Below are 16,517 nucleotides of genomic sequence, written 5' to 3'. Positions count from 1 at the left end.
AAAATCTCGGCTTATACTCCAGTATATACGGTAATAAATAAACGACCCATGGCCATATCAAGTAGAAAGGAACTTGATATGGCCATGGGTCGTTTATTAATTATAATCATTGGTATGGTTGTGCAGTGATTGAGCCTTGTAGTCCTTGGGCAACTTGTACCGCCACATAGCGCTTCAATTCCCCTCATTGTTATCGATTAATCTGTCCTCTGTTTTGATATATGTTTTATTGGTTTCTAAATAAACTTATACATTTTATGGGAGCATTTAACTGCATTTTTTGTGATGTTTATATATGGAGTTTTGGCACTTTTCCTGATTATAGTCCTGACATGCATGCAGGTGACATTCACAGTAAATTTTCTTCTGATAGAATATTGATTATATATTCGTACATGTAAAATGTTTGTGACTACTCTATTAACGCTCTCCTATAAGAAGGAAGAAACTGTTTAGGAAATCCCTTCCTTCTTTCTCCTGCTTTATTGAGTAGGTCGTCAAGAACCTTTCCAAACAGGAACTCACTCTGGCACGGGATTGTACATAGTCTGGATTTTGACTGTGCATCCCCCTTCCATCCTTTCAGCCAGAGGGCTCGACGAGCCACGTTGACCAGGCCTGTTGATCTTGCTGCCAGACGGAAAGAATCCGCTGAAGCGTCCGCTAAAAATGCCACAGCACTTCTGATCAGTGGAACTGTCTGGAGAATTTTTTCTCTTGTGATCTTGCCTTTTACCTGTTGCTCCAGCTGGTCTATCCAACTAATAGTGACCTAGCTGTGCATGTGCCTGATATGGCCGGTTTAAAGGCTCCCGTGATAGTCTCCCAAGATCTTTTAAGGAGAGCTGCAGTCTTACGATCTAGTGGATCTAGTAAGATTCCTGCATCTTCTACCGGAAGGGAAGATTGCTTTGAGGTGGATGCTACCGCTGCATCTACCTTAGGGACTTTAGACCACACTGCTAATTCCTCATCACTAAAAGGGTAACGCCTTCTGGAAGATGATGGGAGAAACCCTTTGCCCTGTTTGTCCCATTCTTTTTTGACAAGGTCTTTAATAGCGGAAATGACTGGAAAGGCACGCCGTTTTTTCTGGCGTAGTCCTGCAAACATGATGTCCTGAACCGACCTGACCTCCTTAGTATCTGGACACCCCATAGTGTTCCTAACGGATTTTATAAGGTTGTCTATACTGTCGACTGGAAAACTTGCTCCGCCTCATCCTCAGAAGAGCTGGGAGATGATCCTGAGGTATTGAAAGATCAGATTAAGCCCTCTTCAGACTCTGAACTGGAAACGGGAGAAAGGCGCTTACTTCCATGTTTCTTTAGGGATTTTGATCCCAGAGACTGGATCTCCTGCCTTATTATGGCTCTGATATTTGTGGTCGTAACAGCCGCCTCATCCTGTAAGGTCTGATCTATACAGCTTTGACACAACCTTTTAAGATACGTGTCGGGCAGGGGTTGCATACACAGGGCACACTCCTTATACTTAGATTTATTGGTCTTCTTAGCCTAAGGGGAGAGGCAGAGAAGGAAGGGATCAGCTTATAGGTAGAGGATCATAAACACTCACCCAGTGAAGCTATCATCTTCATCATCATCATACCGGTTTTGGAGGTGGAGACACTGTGTGGGGTCTGAGTAGATCTGCATCTCTACTCCTCGTTTTACTTCTCATGTGAGTGTCAGATCCTTCCATGGAACGACCACTCCTTTTTGCCGATGATTTTGAGCCCTTAGCGCTGATTTTGACAGCGCTATCTTGCTCCACCGCTGGTGGATGCTCATCATGCGCCGGGGACAGCATACTGAGCGAATAGCTCTGTGCCCCGGCCTGCCATTTGAATCGCGCAGTCATCTGCAGCACGCCGCCCGCCGCGAACCGGAAGTGCTCCGACCACTTCCGGTTCAATGTAGCAGCATGGACTTACCCGCACGACGCAGCCTCCGCCGCCTTCTAGCACTGCACTCCACCGCTGGTAACTGGAAGATCGGCCCCACACACACGCCTCCTCCATAGGCCGGGCTTTGTTGTCCGGAACCTGCCGAATGGTGAACAGACGAGGGGGGAGGCTGCATGCAGTGGCTCCCCCACCGCTACTACTGATGCCGCAGCCCCTGCTGTCATCGAGAGGACCACACAGGCGGGTGCACAGGCTCAGGTAATCTGCAGGTGCTCCAACCACCTCCATCTGTAGGAATCCAGGGATTTCCGATAGGAACAGGAAACCAACTGAGGAGGAGAGGGGGACAGCCCTTTTTATCTCTGTAGGTTTCCTGTTCCTATGGGCGGGTCCCTCTCTCAAGTGGGTGCTGTCGTGGGGAGGGGTAAAATTGAAAATGCAGTATAAAAGGGAAACTGTTAGGGTATGTGTCCACGTTCAGGATTGCATCAGGATTTGGTCAGGATTTTACATCAGTATTTGTAAGCCAAAACCAGGAGTGGAACAGATAGAGGAAAAGTATAATAGAAACATATGCACCACTTCTGCATTTATCACCCACTCCTGGTTTTGGCTTACAAATACTGATGTAAAATCCTGACCAAATCCTGATGCAATCCTGAACGTGGACACATACCCTTACAGTACAGAAATTCACACTAGGCCCTCACTGCACATTTAATGTTGTCGATCATAAAAGCAAAGTTTGTCCAGAAAGACTGGACCTGGTCTTGTGGGGACCATATGAGCACATTCAGCAGCACAGAAGGGGAAGAAGGTAGATTCATCCAATAAGATAACAGGTTATAGGAAGCCAACAGCATCATTACCCTCCAATTTCTCTTACAGGCCCATCATAGTATTTTTCTTCAAGTGATTTTCTAACTTGTCAGCACATTCTACGTACACTGTCATTTGAGTTTACAGATCTGGGCAGGTTATGACCATTGTCTCCTAATTTCAGGGTGTAGGTTGGCCCTCCAGGCTATATATTCTATAGAAAAGGGCTTTTAAAGTCCAAAGTCATTTGAACACTTTTGGGTGGAGGAGAATGTTGTGGTCTAGAGGCAAAATGGTGATCACACGATTGTGATCCAGACAGACTACACCACCGATAAAGCAGCCACAGACAGTGGCTGAGAAGAATCTGTGACTTCTCTGCATTTAGTGGTTACTACTCACCTGGGTAGTCATATGTAGGAATCTCCTCTTTACACCACTCATCACCCCTCACATATGTCTCTGTAGTATGAATACGGGTCAGATCTTCACACTGAAACAAATATTGTAAAAGTCACAGACAGATGGAGAAGTCACATCTATGATCAGCTCTAATCCTGCCATCTCCACCGTTCTCATTACAAACTGGATAAACCGGATTACTTACCAGTAATCGTATTTTATGGAGTCCACGATAGCACCCACTGAGAGAGGGGATCCACCCCCAGGAACAAGAAGCCTACAGATAAAAAGGGGTGGTCCCCCTCCCCTCCTCAGTTGGATTACAGAGTACAAGGGGAACCGCCAAGAAAACATTAGAACATCGTCATAAAAACTACTCAATATGTATAAACATATACTTCAACGTATACTACCATCACCCGAGTGAAATACATACACATCTCTATTATGTGCGACTAAGGGAGGGAAGTGGGTTCTGTCGTGGACTCCATAAAATACAATTACCGGTAAGTAATCCTTTTTTATTCTCGCCATGACAGCACCCACTGAGAGACTTACAGAGAACCATCATCTGGGAGGGACCACCGTATTGAGGACAGGTCTCCCGAAAACAAAGTCAGATGACAAATTGAGTCTATAGTGGCTGTAAAAGATAGATGGTGAAGACCATGTTGCAGCATTACATATCAGATCAATCGAGATGTCCGCCTTCTTAGCCCAGGAGAATGCCATAGCCCGTGCCGAATGTGCCCTTATTCCATCCGGAGGACCTTCACCCTTTGCTGAGTAAGCCAGACAGATTGTATCTGTGATCCAACGTGATAAAGTGCTCCTTGTGACTCCAAACCCTTTCCTGTGGCTCTGAAAAGACACAAACAGAGCCGTACTCTGCCTTCAGGGATATTTAATATGTACTTTAATGATATGTACTTTCATGCGACAAGACAGAAGACGGACCTATCAGGTGCATCAAGGACCAGATTCAGGTCCTAGGGAGGCAAGCGAGCAATGTGTACAGAGTCGCTACGCTCACACGCTGAAATAAACCGTGCAACCCATCTATCTCCTGCAATATTACGACTAAATAGGGCTCCCAAAAGCTGATATCTGATCCTTTAATGTGTTAACTGAAAAACCCAGCTCCCAACCCTCGAAAATTGCAGCAACTGGAACCTCACTAGAGAAAGGCCCAGTATGAAAAAGCCGGATTACTCACCGGTAATGCTCTTTTAGTGAGTCCACGACAGCACCCTACTGGAGAGAGGGATCCGCCCCGCAGGAACAGGAAACCTATTGAGAAATAAATGGGGGCGGTCCGCCTCTCCTCCTCAGTTTTGATTTCAGAGTACCCGGAGGACCGCCAGTATTAGGCAAATATCATTTATTTCATTGTTTAAACTTATTTGCTTATGGTTAAAAGGATTTTACTCAAATAATATGTATTATATTAATCTAGGGAGGGATGTAAGAGGGTGCTGTCGTGGACTCACTAAAAGAGCATTACCGGTGAGTAATCCGGCTTTTTACTCTTCGCCACGACAGCACCCTACTGGAGATCTTTCAGAGACCATCACCTAGGGAGGGGACCACCGTGCTGAGGACAGTCCTGCCAAAGTCTAGGTCAGAAGTTGACGATAGGTCTAGCCTATAGTGGTTATAAAATGTAGAAGGGTTTGACCACGTTGCCGCCTTACATATAGTTTCAATCGGGACGTCTCCCCTCTCTGCCCAGGAGGATGCCATCGCTCTGGTAGAGTGTGCCGTTATGCCTTCCGGAGGGTTTTCTTTCCTCGTGGAGTAAGCCAGTCTGATAGCCTCTCTGATCCACCGGGATAAGGTGCTTTTTGTTACTCCATGACCCTTCTTGACACCCTGGAAGGAAATAAACAGAGCCCTACTCTGTCGCCAGCTGCTGGTCTTTTCAATGTATTTTAACACTACTCTTTTAACGTCTAGAGTGTGATATTTTTGTTCTTCAGGAGTGGATGGATTACTGAAGAAAGTGGGCAAGATTATTTCTTGTGACCTGTGGAATTTTTTTGCTACTTTGGGCAGGTAGGAAGGGTCTGGTTTAAGAATTAGCTTATCCTGAAAGGTTAACAAAAAAGGTGGATCTATAGAGAGTGCTTGGATGTCACTAATTCTCCTAGCTGAAGTCAGTGCTACCAAGAGGGCCGTTTTTAGTGATAGACATTTAATTGGTATTGAGTCTATTGGCTCGAATGGAGAGTCTGTTAGGGCTTGTAAGACTAAATTTAAATCCCAGGGTGGAATCCTAGGTATGTTAACTGGATTCATTCTTTCGCAGGCCGTAATAAATCTGGATACCCATCTATCCCCCGCGATGTTATGGCCATAGAGGGCTCCTAGCGCTGAAACATGAACCTTTAAGGTGTTTACAGTTAGACCTAGTTCTCTCCCTTTTTGAAGAAACTCCAGGATAGAATGTATCGGAATTTCTGATGTGTCGGTAGATGTATGGAATTGAAAAAATTTTCTCCATACTCTTGTATAGATTTTTGTGGTGGAGGGTTTTCTACTATGGAGAAGCGTATCAATTAAACCCCCCGAGAATCCTCTCGATCTTAACATCTGCCTCTCAAGTTCCAGGCCGTCAGGTGTAGATTGTCCACCTGAGGGTGGAAAAACGGACCCTGGAAGAGAAGGTTGGGCGTTGAGGGGAGGACCCAAGGATCTGAGACCGACATGGTCTGTAACCATGAGAACCATGGTCTCTTGGGCCAGAATGGAGCTATCAGTACAACTCTCGCCCCTTCTTCCCTGATTTTGCGTATAACTTGAGGAAGCAATATGATCGGAGGAAACGCGTACGCCAGACTGAACTGCCAAGGGGCTTGGAGAGCGTCCAGAATGTCCGGATGATCCGCTGGAGATAGAGAAGCAAATCTCCGGACTTTTCTGTTTTTCCTTGTGGCGAAGAGATCTATCTGAGGACGGCCCCAAAGAGATATTATGTCCAGAAATATCTGCTGGTTTAGACACCACTCTCCTTGCCTCAGGGTGTGTCTGCTTAAGAAGTCCGCCTGCTGATTGCTTGCTCCCCTTATGTGCAATGCAGTAAGGGATGTTAGGTGACTTTCTGCTAGATTTAAGATTTCCGTAGCAGAAGACATCAGAGTCTCTGATCGCGTACCTCCTTGCCGATTTAGATACGCCACCGTGGTGGTGTTGTCGGACAGGACTCTGACGTCTTTCCCCCGAATCTGTGGGAGGAAATGGTATAAGGCGTATTTTACAGCATTCAGTTCTTTAAAGTTAGAGGAGCTGCAATTTTCTTCCCTGCTCCATAAACCCTGGCAATAATCGTTCCCCATATGAGCGCCCCATCCATGAGGACTGGCGTCAGTGGTTATGGTGTGAGATGGCGTTATTACCCATGGAACCCCACTCAACAAATGGTTTGAGTCTAGCCACCACTCTAAGGAAGTTAAAACCTCCTGAGATAAGGTTATTTTTGTATTTAGGTGACCAAATAACCGTCTATCCTCTTGTAAAATTTGATGTTGTAGGACTCGAGTGTGGTGTTGAGCCCATCTCACTGCTGGTATACAAGAGATAAGAGACCCTAGTAACGACATAGCTTGTCTTAGGGATATACGAGGATTAGTTATTGCGGCTAGGACTTTGTGTCTGATCAGTAGGATTTTTACCTGCGGCAGGAGACACTTTTGAGATATGGAGTCTAACTGGAACCCCAAAAACGCCTGACGGGAAAGCGGAGTGAGTCTGGATTTGTCGGTATTGATTATCCAGCCCAGGTCCTGTAGAGAGGAAATTGCGTGAGCCAAACGATCGGCACATTGAGTAACTGAATTTCCTATTACCAAAAAGTCATCCAGATAGGGCACAATCAAAGTTTCCTTCTGGCGTAGGTATGCCATCACCTCTAGCATTATCTTGGTGAAGATCCTCGGCGCTGTTGAGAGGCCGAAGGGTAAGGCCGCATACTGGAAGTGACGAACCTCGTTGTTGATTTTTACCGCCACTCTGAGGAATTTTTGGTATCTGTTATGAATGGGGAGATGATAGTAAGCATCCTTTAGATCAATGCCCCCCATCATACAGTTTGGGAAGAGGAGTTTTATGGTGGACCTAATGGACTCCATTTTAAATGTATAATTTTCAATGAATGAATTGAGTTTTTTAAGGTTTATGATGGTTCTGAAAGAACCGTCGGGCTTAGAGATTAAGAATAGGGGAGAATAGAATCCCCTACCCTCCTGTCCCACTGGCACTTGGACTAGGACCCGTTTTGATATTAGGGTTTGAATTTCAAGCTCTAAAGCCTGTTGCTGTATAGGCGAGCTGAGAGTTGTTATAATATAAGACTCGTGGGGTACACGAGAGAATTTTAATTTAATTCCATCTCGGACGATATTTAAAACCCACGAGCTAGATGTTATCTTCTCCCATTGGGTGGTGAAAAATTTAAGTCTGCCCCCAACTGGTATGTCCTCAGTATTTGTCTTTTGGGGGGTTGGGTCTTCTAAACATGGTACCTCTCTGCTTGTCGTCTTTAGGGGTCCATGTTGTAGACCTATCCGTTTGCCTCCTTTTGCCAAACGGCCTCCTTTTAAAGGCTCTCCTGTAAAACGGAATAGAGGTTTCAGGAAAAGCTTTCTTCCTGTCCTTTGCCTTTTTGAGTATCTCATCTAAGGTTTTACCAAAGAGGTACTCACCCTCACATGGGATTGCGCATATTTTAGACTTAGATTGCGCGTCCCCTTTCCAACTCTTCATCCATAGGGCTCTTCTTGCGTTATTTACAAGGCCCGCAGATCTTGCTGCTAAACGGAGTGAGTCGGCGGAGGCGTCTGCCAGAAAGGCCGCTGCTCCTCGTATTAAAGGGATGGCTGCTCTTAGTTTTTCCCTCGAGCTTTTCTTTTCAATTTGCTGGTCTAACTGATCAATCCAGATGATCATTGACCGGGCCGCGCAAGTGCTGGCTACTGCAGGTTTGAATATCCCTGTAGCCGCTTCCCAGGAACGTTTAAGGGATGATTCAGCCTTACGATCCAAAGGATCGACCAATAGTCCCGCATCCTCCACAGGTAGAGTGGATTGTTTGGAGGTAGAGGCTACAGCTGCGTCGACCTTAGGGACTTTGGTCCAAGCAAGAAGCTCCTCGTCACTAAACGGATATTTGCGTTTTGAGGCTGAGGGTAGAAAGCCTCTCTGATCTTGCTTCTCCCACTCTCTTTTAATCAATGTTTTCACTGCTGGAATAACCGGAAAACATCTCCTCTTTCTGTCTGCCAAACCCGCGAACATTATTTCTTGCGCGGTTTGCGCACCCTTAGACTCCTCACACCCCATGGTATTTCGAATAGATTTTACCAAGTTGTCCACACTGTCCAAGGGGAAACATGAGCGTCCCTCAATCTCTGATGAGGATGATGACGCTGGACATGATGATAGGGAGGCATCTGACAGTATCGGTTGGTCACTGTCGGAGTCTGACACAAGTGTTGGCGTTTTAGATTTAGAACTACGCGGTTTTTCCTGGGTCATATTTTTTAGTTCTTCTCTAATAATGGCCCGTAGGTCCGTAATGGACACTGCTGCTCCCTGTGTTTCTTTTAAACAGTCCTCACAAAGTTTTTTGGGGTATGAGTCAGGGAGGGGCTGGTTACACAAGGCACATTCCCTGTGCTTCGTTTTTTGTCGTTTTTTGCTCTAAGCGTGTAAGTAGAGAGAGAAAGGGAAAAGAGAGAGATAGGGAGACAGCGTTAGCTTAATAGGTAGAGTTCACAACTCACCCAGTGAAGCAAATAATACCGGATCAGAAGGCCGAGATCCTGTTCTGGAACCGTCGCTTTTACGAGCGGTGTCCGAGGATCCTCTGGCGTGATCTTTGGCGGGGGGTACTGGAACTCCGGTTGTAGGGTCCATGGCACCTGGGGATGACATCTCTGCATCGCCGATTCAGCGTTAGTGAGCGCTTTAAATAGAGCGCCAAAACGTTTTTTTTTTGTTTTTTTTTCTCGCGCATGCGCAGATCAGTGCCGGCTCCCCCGCCCTGGATCCGGCCTAGGCGCCCCGGAAGTCCAAGAACCACTTCCGGGGTAGCCTGTATGTGCGGCGGTCGGCGCACGCGCGGCCCGGGATTCCACGCCGGCCGCTGGAAGGTCACCTTACCCGGCTCCTGCTGCCGTACCGCACGCTGGGAAGGACGCCGGTCGGCCTTTCCCGGACCCGGCCGTCTGCCCGCTCCATCAGACGAGGGGGGAGCCGTCTAACGGAACTCCCCCGACGCTGCTTCTGAGCCGCAGCCCCTGCCGTTCTCACGGATACTGCGCAGGCGGCATGCAAGCCCAGGTATGTCTTCTCAGTAAGAGTCCTGTCGTTCCCGCAGGAACAGGAAACCTAAACTGAGGAGGAGAGGCGGACCGCCCCCATTTATTTCTCAATAGGTTTCCTGTTCCTGCGGGGCGGATCCCTCTCTCCAGTAGGGTGCTGTCGTGGCGAAGAGTAAAATTAAGGAACCTCCTCCACACTCTACTGTATATGTTGGTCGTGGATTCTTTCCTACTCTGCAGACTGGTACTAATCAGGTTGTCAGAAAACCCCCTTAATTTCAACAACTGCCTCAAGTTCCACGCCGTCAAGTGGAGACCTATCACCCAAGGATGACAGAATGGACTGCAAGAGAGCAGGCCCGGATCTGATGGGAAGATCCAGGGGTCAGATATGGACATGGCTCTGAGCCATGAAAACCAAGGTCTCTTGGGCCAGAAAGGAGCGAAGAGAATTACCCTTTCTCTCTCGTCCCTGATCTGCCTGATGACTTGTGGAAGCACCATCATTGGAGGAAACACATAGGCCAGACTGAAGCGACAAGGGAACTGGAGGGAGTCGACCAACTCCGGCTGATCTGCTCTGTCCAGGGAGGCAAATCTTTGGACCTTTCTGTTGTCCCTGGTAGAAGCTGAGGAAGCCGCTTTAAGATTTTCCACTCCCCTGATGTGAAGGGCTGAGAGGGACAAGAGATGGGCTTCGGCCAGATCGAGAACATCCACCACAGTAGACATCAGCAATTTTGATCAAGTTCTGCCTTGCCAATTTACGTATGCAACTGACATGGTATTGTCCGACAAAACCCTCACATACGTACCCCGCAGCTGTGGGAGAAAGCGATGTAAAGCATGACTGACTGCCTTTAATTCGTTTAGATTTGAGGAGTCAACAGCCTCCTCTATGGAACTCTGCCCCTGGGCCAGGTTATCGTCCATATGAGCTCCCCATCCATCAGGGCTAGCATTCGTAGTAACTATCCTGGACGGTTTCACTACCCATGGAATCCCCTTCCCTCCTGGTCTCCCGGGACCTCCACCAGGACATGCTTAGATAATAGACATAAAACCTCCAACTCAAGAGCCTCCTGTTGTGCCGGGGATCTAAGAGAGGTGATGACAAAGGAATCTGAGGGGATTCGACAAAACTCTAGTTTCAACCCTGATGTTACTAAGCCCAGGGTCCAGGGATTAGAAGTGATCTCCCGCCATCTGTGGCAAAACATTTTTAACCTGCCGCCCACAGGAGGTCAGGGTCAATGGAATTTATTACTCTTCCTGGGAGAGGATCCGCTAAAATGGGCACCTTTTTGTTTGGTCTCCTTTGTCTCCCAGCGATCTCGGTTTTCATAAGGCCACCTTCTACCGAATGGTCACTTTCTGAAGGCCCTCCTGTAGGACCGAACAAACTGTTTAGGGAACCCCTTCTTTCTCTTTCCCGCCTTGGTGAGGATCTAATCGAGCACACTGCCAAACAGGAACTCACCTTGGCATGGAATTGTGCACAATTTAGATTTTGTACAATTTTATCCAGAACAGGTACAATTTTTGTACATGTTCTGGATATAGCCGGTCTAAAGGCTCTGGTGCAGGACTCCCATGATCTTTTAAGTAATGTCTCTGCTTTGCAGTCTAGAGCAATGTTTCTCAACTCCAGTCCTCAAGACCCACCAACAGGTCATGTTTTCAGGATTTACTTAAGGCCCCGTCTCACATAGCGAGATCGCTAGCGAGATCGCTGCTGAGTCACTAGTTTTGTGACGCAACAGCGACCTCAGTAGCGATCTCGCTATGTGTGACACGTACCAGCGATCAGGCCCCTGCTGCGAGATCGCTGGTCGTGTCGGAATGGCCTGGACCTTTTTTTGGTCGTTGAGGTCCCGCTGACATCGCTAAATCGGTGTGTGTGACACCGATCCAGCGATGTCTTCACTGGTAACCAGGGTAAACATCGGGTTACTAAGCGCAGGGCCGCGCTTAGTAACCCGATGTTTACCCTGGTTACCAGCGTAAATGTAAAAAAAAAACAAACAGTACATACTCACATTCTGATGTCCGTCAGGTCCCTTGCCGTCTGCTTCCTGCTCTGACTGAGATCCGGCCGTACAGTGAGAAGTGAGAGCACAGCAGTGACGTCACCGCTGCGCTCTGCTCTCACTGTACGGCGGCTCAGTCAGAGCAGGAAGCAGACGGCAAGGGACCTGACGGACACCGAAAGGCGAGTATGTACTGTTTGTTTTTTTGGTAACCAGGGTAAAAATCGGGTTACTAAGCGCGGCCCTGCGCTTAGTAACCCGATGTTTACCCTGGTTACCCGGGTGCTGCAGGGGGACTTCGGCATCGTTGAAGACAGTTTCAACGATGCCGAAGTCGTTCCCCTGATCGTTGGTCGCTGGAGAGAGCTGTCTGTGTGACAGCTCCCCAGCGACCACACAGCGACTTACCAACGATCACGGCCAGGTCGTATCGCTGGTCGTGATCGTTGGTAAATCGCTATGTGAGACGGGGCCTTTAGTATTGCACAGGTGATAATTTCATTACCTGCTCAAGCATTAATTCCATCAACTGGGCAATACTAAGGAAATCCTGAAAACATGACCTGTTGGTGGGTCTTGAGGATTGGAGTTGAGAAACACTTGTCTAGAGGGTCAGATAGGACCACAGAATCTTCTACAGGCAGGACAAAATGTCTAGAAGTCGAGGCCACTGTGGAGTCCACCTTGGACCAAGCTGTCCGGTCATCTTCCTCAAAGGGACAACGGGATACCTCCTCCTGGAAGATGAAGGGAGGAACCCTCGCGCTGTCCCTGCTTGCTCCATTCCATCCTGACCAAATCCTTCACCACACCAATAACCGGGAAAGCTCGTCTCTTTTTCTGCGAGAGACCTGCAAACATAATTTCCTTTGTAGATCTAACCTCTTTCACCTCTAAAAGCCCCATGGTATTTCTAACTATTTCTAACTGATTTCACCAGGTTATCCATACTCTCTATGGGAAAAAAAAGATAGCCCTTCTTCACCAGATGACAATGAATCAGAAGCACCAGAGAATCCAGCCTGGTCACTACTGGAAGCAGAACTGGAGACAGGGGTAACACTCCTTGCTTTAGACTTATGTTTCTTATGCCTGTTTGAACATCCTAAGGACTGAAGTTCCTCTCTTATCATTAATCATATATCAGCGGATCTAACTGAGGACTCCTCCTCTAAAGTCTGGCGGATACAACTCTGACACAGTGTTTTAAGATAGAGGTCAGGAAGGGGTTGTGAGCACAAGGCACATTCTTTGTGCTTGGCTTTTTTAGTTTTCTTAGCCTGATAGGGAGGTACACAGAAAGAAGGTGAGTCAGCTTAGTAGGCAGAGTTATGTAACACTCACCCAGTGAAGCTGTGATGTGGTACCGGTTCTGGAAGCGGAGGCACAGCATGAGTTCTAGATGGTACAGCTTACTCCGTACACTCTTGTTAGTGGAGTTGCCCTCTTGGGAGCGCCCACTGCTGTTATTGGGATTGCTGTCCGGCTGCACTTCCACCACCTGTGGGTGCACCTCAGATTCTCCTGGAGAGGACATCTTTGGGACACATTGGCAGCAGGAGGCCGCCGGATCTTATACTTACAGCCAGTCCATCTCCGGAACAAGCCTCCCCGGACCCCTGGAAGTGAACCCAAGCAATTTCAGTTCAGTAATGTTGAATGGCCCGTGAGCATGCATGGGCCTAAACCCGGAAGCACTGCCTGATGGAAGAGAAGGGCAGCCGATGCACGCATCCCGCTCCACAAGATGAGTGCCGGTCTGGTCCTACTGCACCGCGTGAGCCAGGACAGCCTCTTCCGGATCCTGGCCTCACATCATCCACCATCAAACGAGGGTGAAGACTGACAGGCAGGGATCTCCAGACGCTGCTTCTGGTGCCGCAGCCCCTGCCGTTCCCCAGACACCGCACAGGTGGCAGGCAAAGGCCAAGGTAATCTTTCCTGTGCAGGTTCCCGCAGGAACAAGAAACCAACTGAGGAATTGAGCCCCTTTTCATCTGTAGGTTTCCTGTTACTGGGGGATGGATCCCTTCTCTCAGTGGGTGCGGTCAACGATAATGAAAAAAAAAAAAAAAACATAATGGTGGATAAAACAAAACTGAGCACAAAACCTTCACAGTTGTCTACACATCATAGGGGAGATCTCATGACACCTCTCTATCTACCTGATGATCCTGAGGAACATTGGGATCTTCTTGTTTACAGTCCTGTGGAAGAAGAGGATGGGGACATCTCTCTGGTGTTGTCCTCCTACTGGATAGATCTGGAAGAAACACATACAGGGACTGAATTTATTCTTTACATACAGATAATTATAGGCCGTCTGTACTTAGTTCAGTCCATTACCTGGTGATTTAAGGGGCTGGGGAACCTCCATCATGATGTCCTTGTACAGATCTTTGTGTCCTTCTAAATACTCCCACTCCTCCATTGAGAAATAGACAGCGACATCCTGACACCTTATAGGAACCTGACACACACAATGACACCGTCATCCCCCCGATCCCTTCATAGCGTTACTGTATAATGTCCCAGCATTCCCAGCAGTGTCACCTCTCCAGTCAGCAGCTCAATCATCTTGTAGGTGAGTTCCAGGATCTTCTGGTCATTGATGTTCTCATGTATCAGGGGGTGAGGTTGAGGCCCCGTGATTGGGCTTAGGGGTCTTCCCCGTCCCTCAGACACAGGGTCCTGACAGCGCTCACTAGAGGTCTTCTTCACTACTGTGTAATCCTGGTTATGGAGAGACACATTAATAAATCTCACTACAGACATTTCCAGAGTCCTCACCTCTCCAGTTCTGTCCATCTGTTATTCCCACAGATAAGAATGATGTAATGTGACGTCATCGGAATCTCTCACCTCTCCAGTAAGCCGGAAGAGGATCTCTAGGGTGAGGTGTAATATCCTCTCCGCCATCTTGTCTCTGTCCATATCCATCTTTGATGGGTAAATCAGGAAAATTCTCTTCTATAGTAGATCTTCACAGAGGATCGGATATTGTAGAGACCTGAATGAGAAAAAGATGAGCCGATGTAACATCATAAAAATCCTGGCGATAATAAGGGGAAACACATAAAAAGATAAAACTTGTAGATGTTGTACTCTCTAGTCTTGTATGGACTGGAACGTAAGTTGAATTGCTGACTAAGACATCTCCTCCATGCTCCCAATCACTGCCTATGTTACTCACTGCTTTGGTGACTGATTGGCTGTAAGAATCATAACTTCGTTAGGACTGAGCAGAAAATACAGAGACTGGCGGGGACCCAAGCAGCAATGGTATATTTGCTATTTTACAGTGTTTAGTTTTCTTCTTTCCATCTACTAATAAAACCTATATATTTAGGCCACAGACAACAAGCAGTTTCTCCCTCGGAGTCGGCAGCTGAATACGTTCCTCATAGACTCATCTTACATAACGCTAATTCTCGTCTCATTTACCGACCCTGGAATCGGCATTAGCAATACTGCAGGAGATATTCATTACACGTGACAGGAGAAATAACGACTTCATGGTGAGGACGACATCTTCATCTTCTACTGCGGCTCTAGAAAAATATTTGTCCAGAGTCCGTCACTGACTCCATCCCCACCGGCCTCTAAATGAAGGTTTCCCGACAATACTGTGTGGAGGCCCCCTACTATGAGAGTAATACATGTTTCCTTGGTTCCCGTCTTTCATAGTTGGGACGTTTGTATCTATCAGCGAAAAGGAACAAAACCATTGTGATTCTTATAAGGAGACAACACAAACCCCCTAAATATAACATTTTACAACAACCCCAAAATCTGCGACTCTTCAGGGTAAATCGCTCTCTCACCATTGGATTAGAGCTGATACTATGAAGCTAAAGTGACTAAACAGACTTTCTGTCACCTCCATAAAGGGGCACTTTCCCGTGTTTGTCAGAACTGTCCGACCTCCACCCGCAGAGCCGCACTCCACAGAGAATAATGGAGCCTCCAGCACCGACCTCCACCCGCAGAGCCGCACTCCACAGAGAATAATGGAGCCTCCAGCACCGACCTCCACCCGCAGAGCCGCACTCCACATAGAGAATAATGGAGCCTCCAGCACCGACCTCCACCCGCAGAGCCGCACTCCACATAGAGAATAATGGAGCCTCCAGCACCGACCTCCACCCGCAGAGCCGCACTCCACATAGAGAACAATGGAGCCTCCAGCACCGACCTCCAGCCGCAGAGCCGCACTCCACATAGAGAATAATGGAGCCTCCAGCACCGACCTCCACCCGCAGAGCCGCACTCCACATAGAGAACAATGGAGCCTCCAGCACCGACCTCCAGCCGCAGAGCCGCACTCCACATAGAGAATAATGGAGCCTCCAGCACCGACCTCCACCCGCAGATCCGCACTCCACATAGAGAATAATGGAGCCTCCAGCACCGACCTCCACCCGCAGAGCCGCACTCCACATAGAGAATAATGGAGCCTCCAGCACCGACCTGCACCCACAGAGCCGCACTCCACCTATATGGTAAAGGTAAATGCTAGAGTGTATGGGCTCCTTCCAGGTGTGACGTCATTTCCGGGGGCGTGTCCTATCGGGAGGGGGGCGTGTTCTCCAAGGCGGCAAAGGAAAGCAGCATGGTTGAGCCTAGAGTGTATGGGCTCCTTCCAGGTCCTGACTGCAGCCCATACACTCTAGCCGGCTCACTACTGAAGATGCTAGAGTGTATGGGCTCCTGTCAGGTATATATTATTGTAGATATAGACTGTACAGGCTCCTGTCAGGTATATATTATTGTAGATACAGACTGTACGGGCTCCTGTCAGGTATATATATTATTGTAGATATAGACTGTATGGGCCCCTGTCAGGTATATATTATTGTAGATATAGACTGTATGGGCCTCTGTCAGGTATATATGCTGCGATTGTTCTCGTATGCTGATTTGGCATGAAAAAATAATCACAGATGTGATCTGCCCCATAGATTAACACTGGTCCGAGTGCCATGCGATGCTTTCTCACATAGCGCTCATCCGTATTCTACGCTAGTGTGACCCCGG

At 47.8% G+C, this 16,517-nt stretch overlaps 1 protein-coding gene across 1 annotated transcript; it reads right to left on the bottom strand.

The window, feature by feature from the left end:
* Positions 1-1,262: 1,262 nt before the first annotated feature.
* Positions 1,263-15,779, bottom strand: LOC143768230 (uncharacterized). The gene is made up of 8 exons (XM_077256923.1): positions 15,676-15,779; positions 14,343-14,490; positions 14,034-14,213; positions 13,827-13,950; positions 13,646-13,743; positions 3,131-3,221; positions 1,937-2,238; positions 1,263-1,517 (listed from the first exon to the last, which is right to left on the bottom strand). Exons 2-8 carry the CDS (start codon positions 14,418-14,420, stop codon positions 1,263-1,265), a joined length of 1,128 nt encoding a protein of 375 aa, XP_077113038.1. The 5' UTR covers positions 14,421-14,490; positions 15,676-15,779.
* Between the last annotated feature and the right edge of the window lie 738 nt (positions 15,780-16,517).

Source organism: Ranitomeya variabilis, chromosome 4 (assembly GCF_051348905.1).
Source record: "Ranitomeya variabilis isolate aRanVar5 chromosome 4, aRanVar5.hap1, whole genome shotgun sequence".
NCBI classification, from domain to species: Eukaryota; Metazoa; Chordata; class Amphibia; order Anura; family Dendrobatidae; genus Ranitomeya; species Ranitomeya variabilis.
This window is presented reverse-complemented; position numbering and strand designations above follow the sequence as displayed.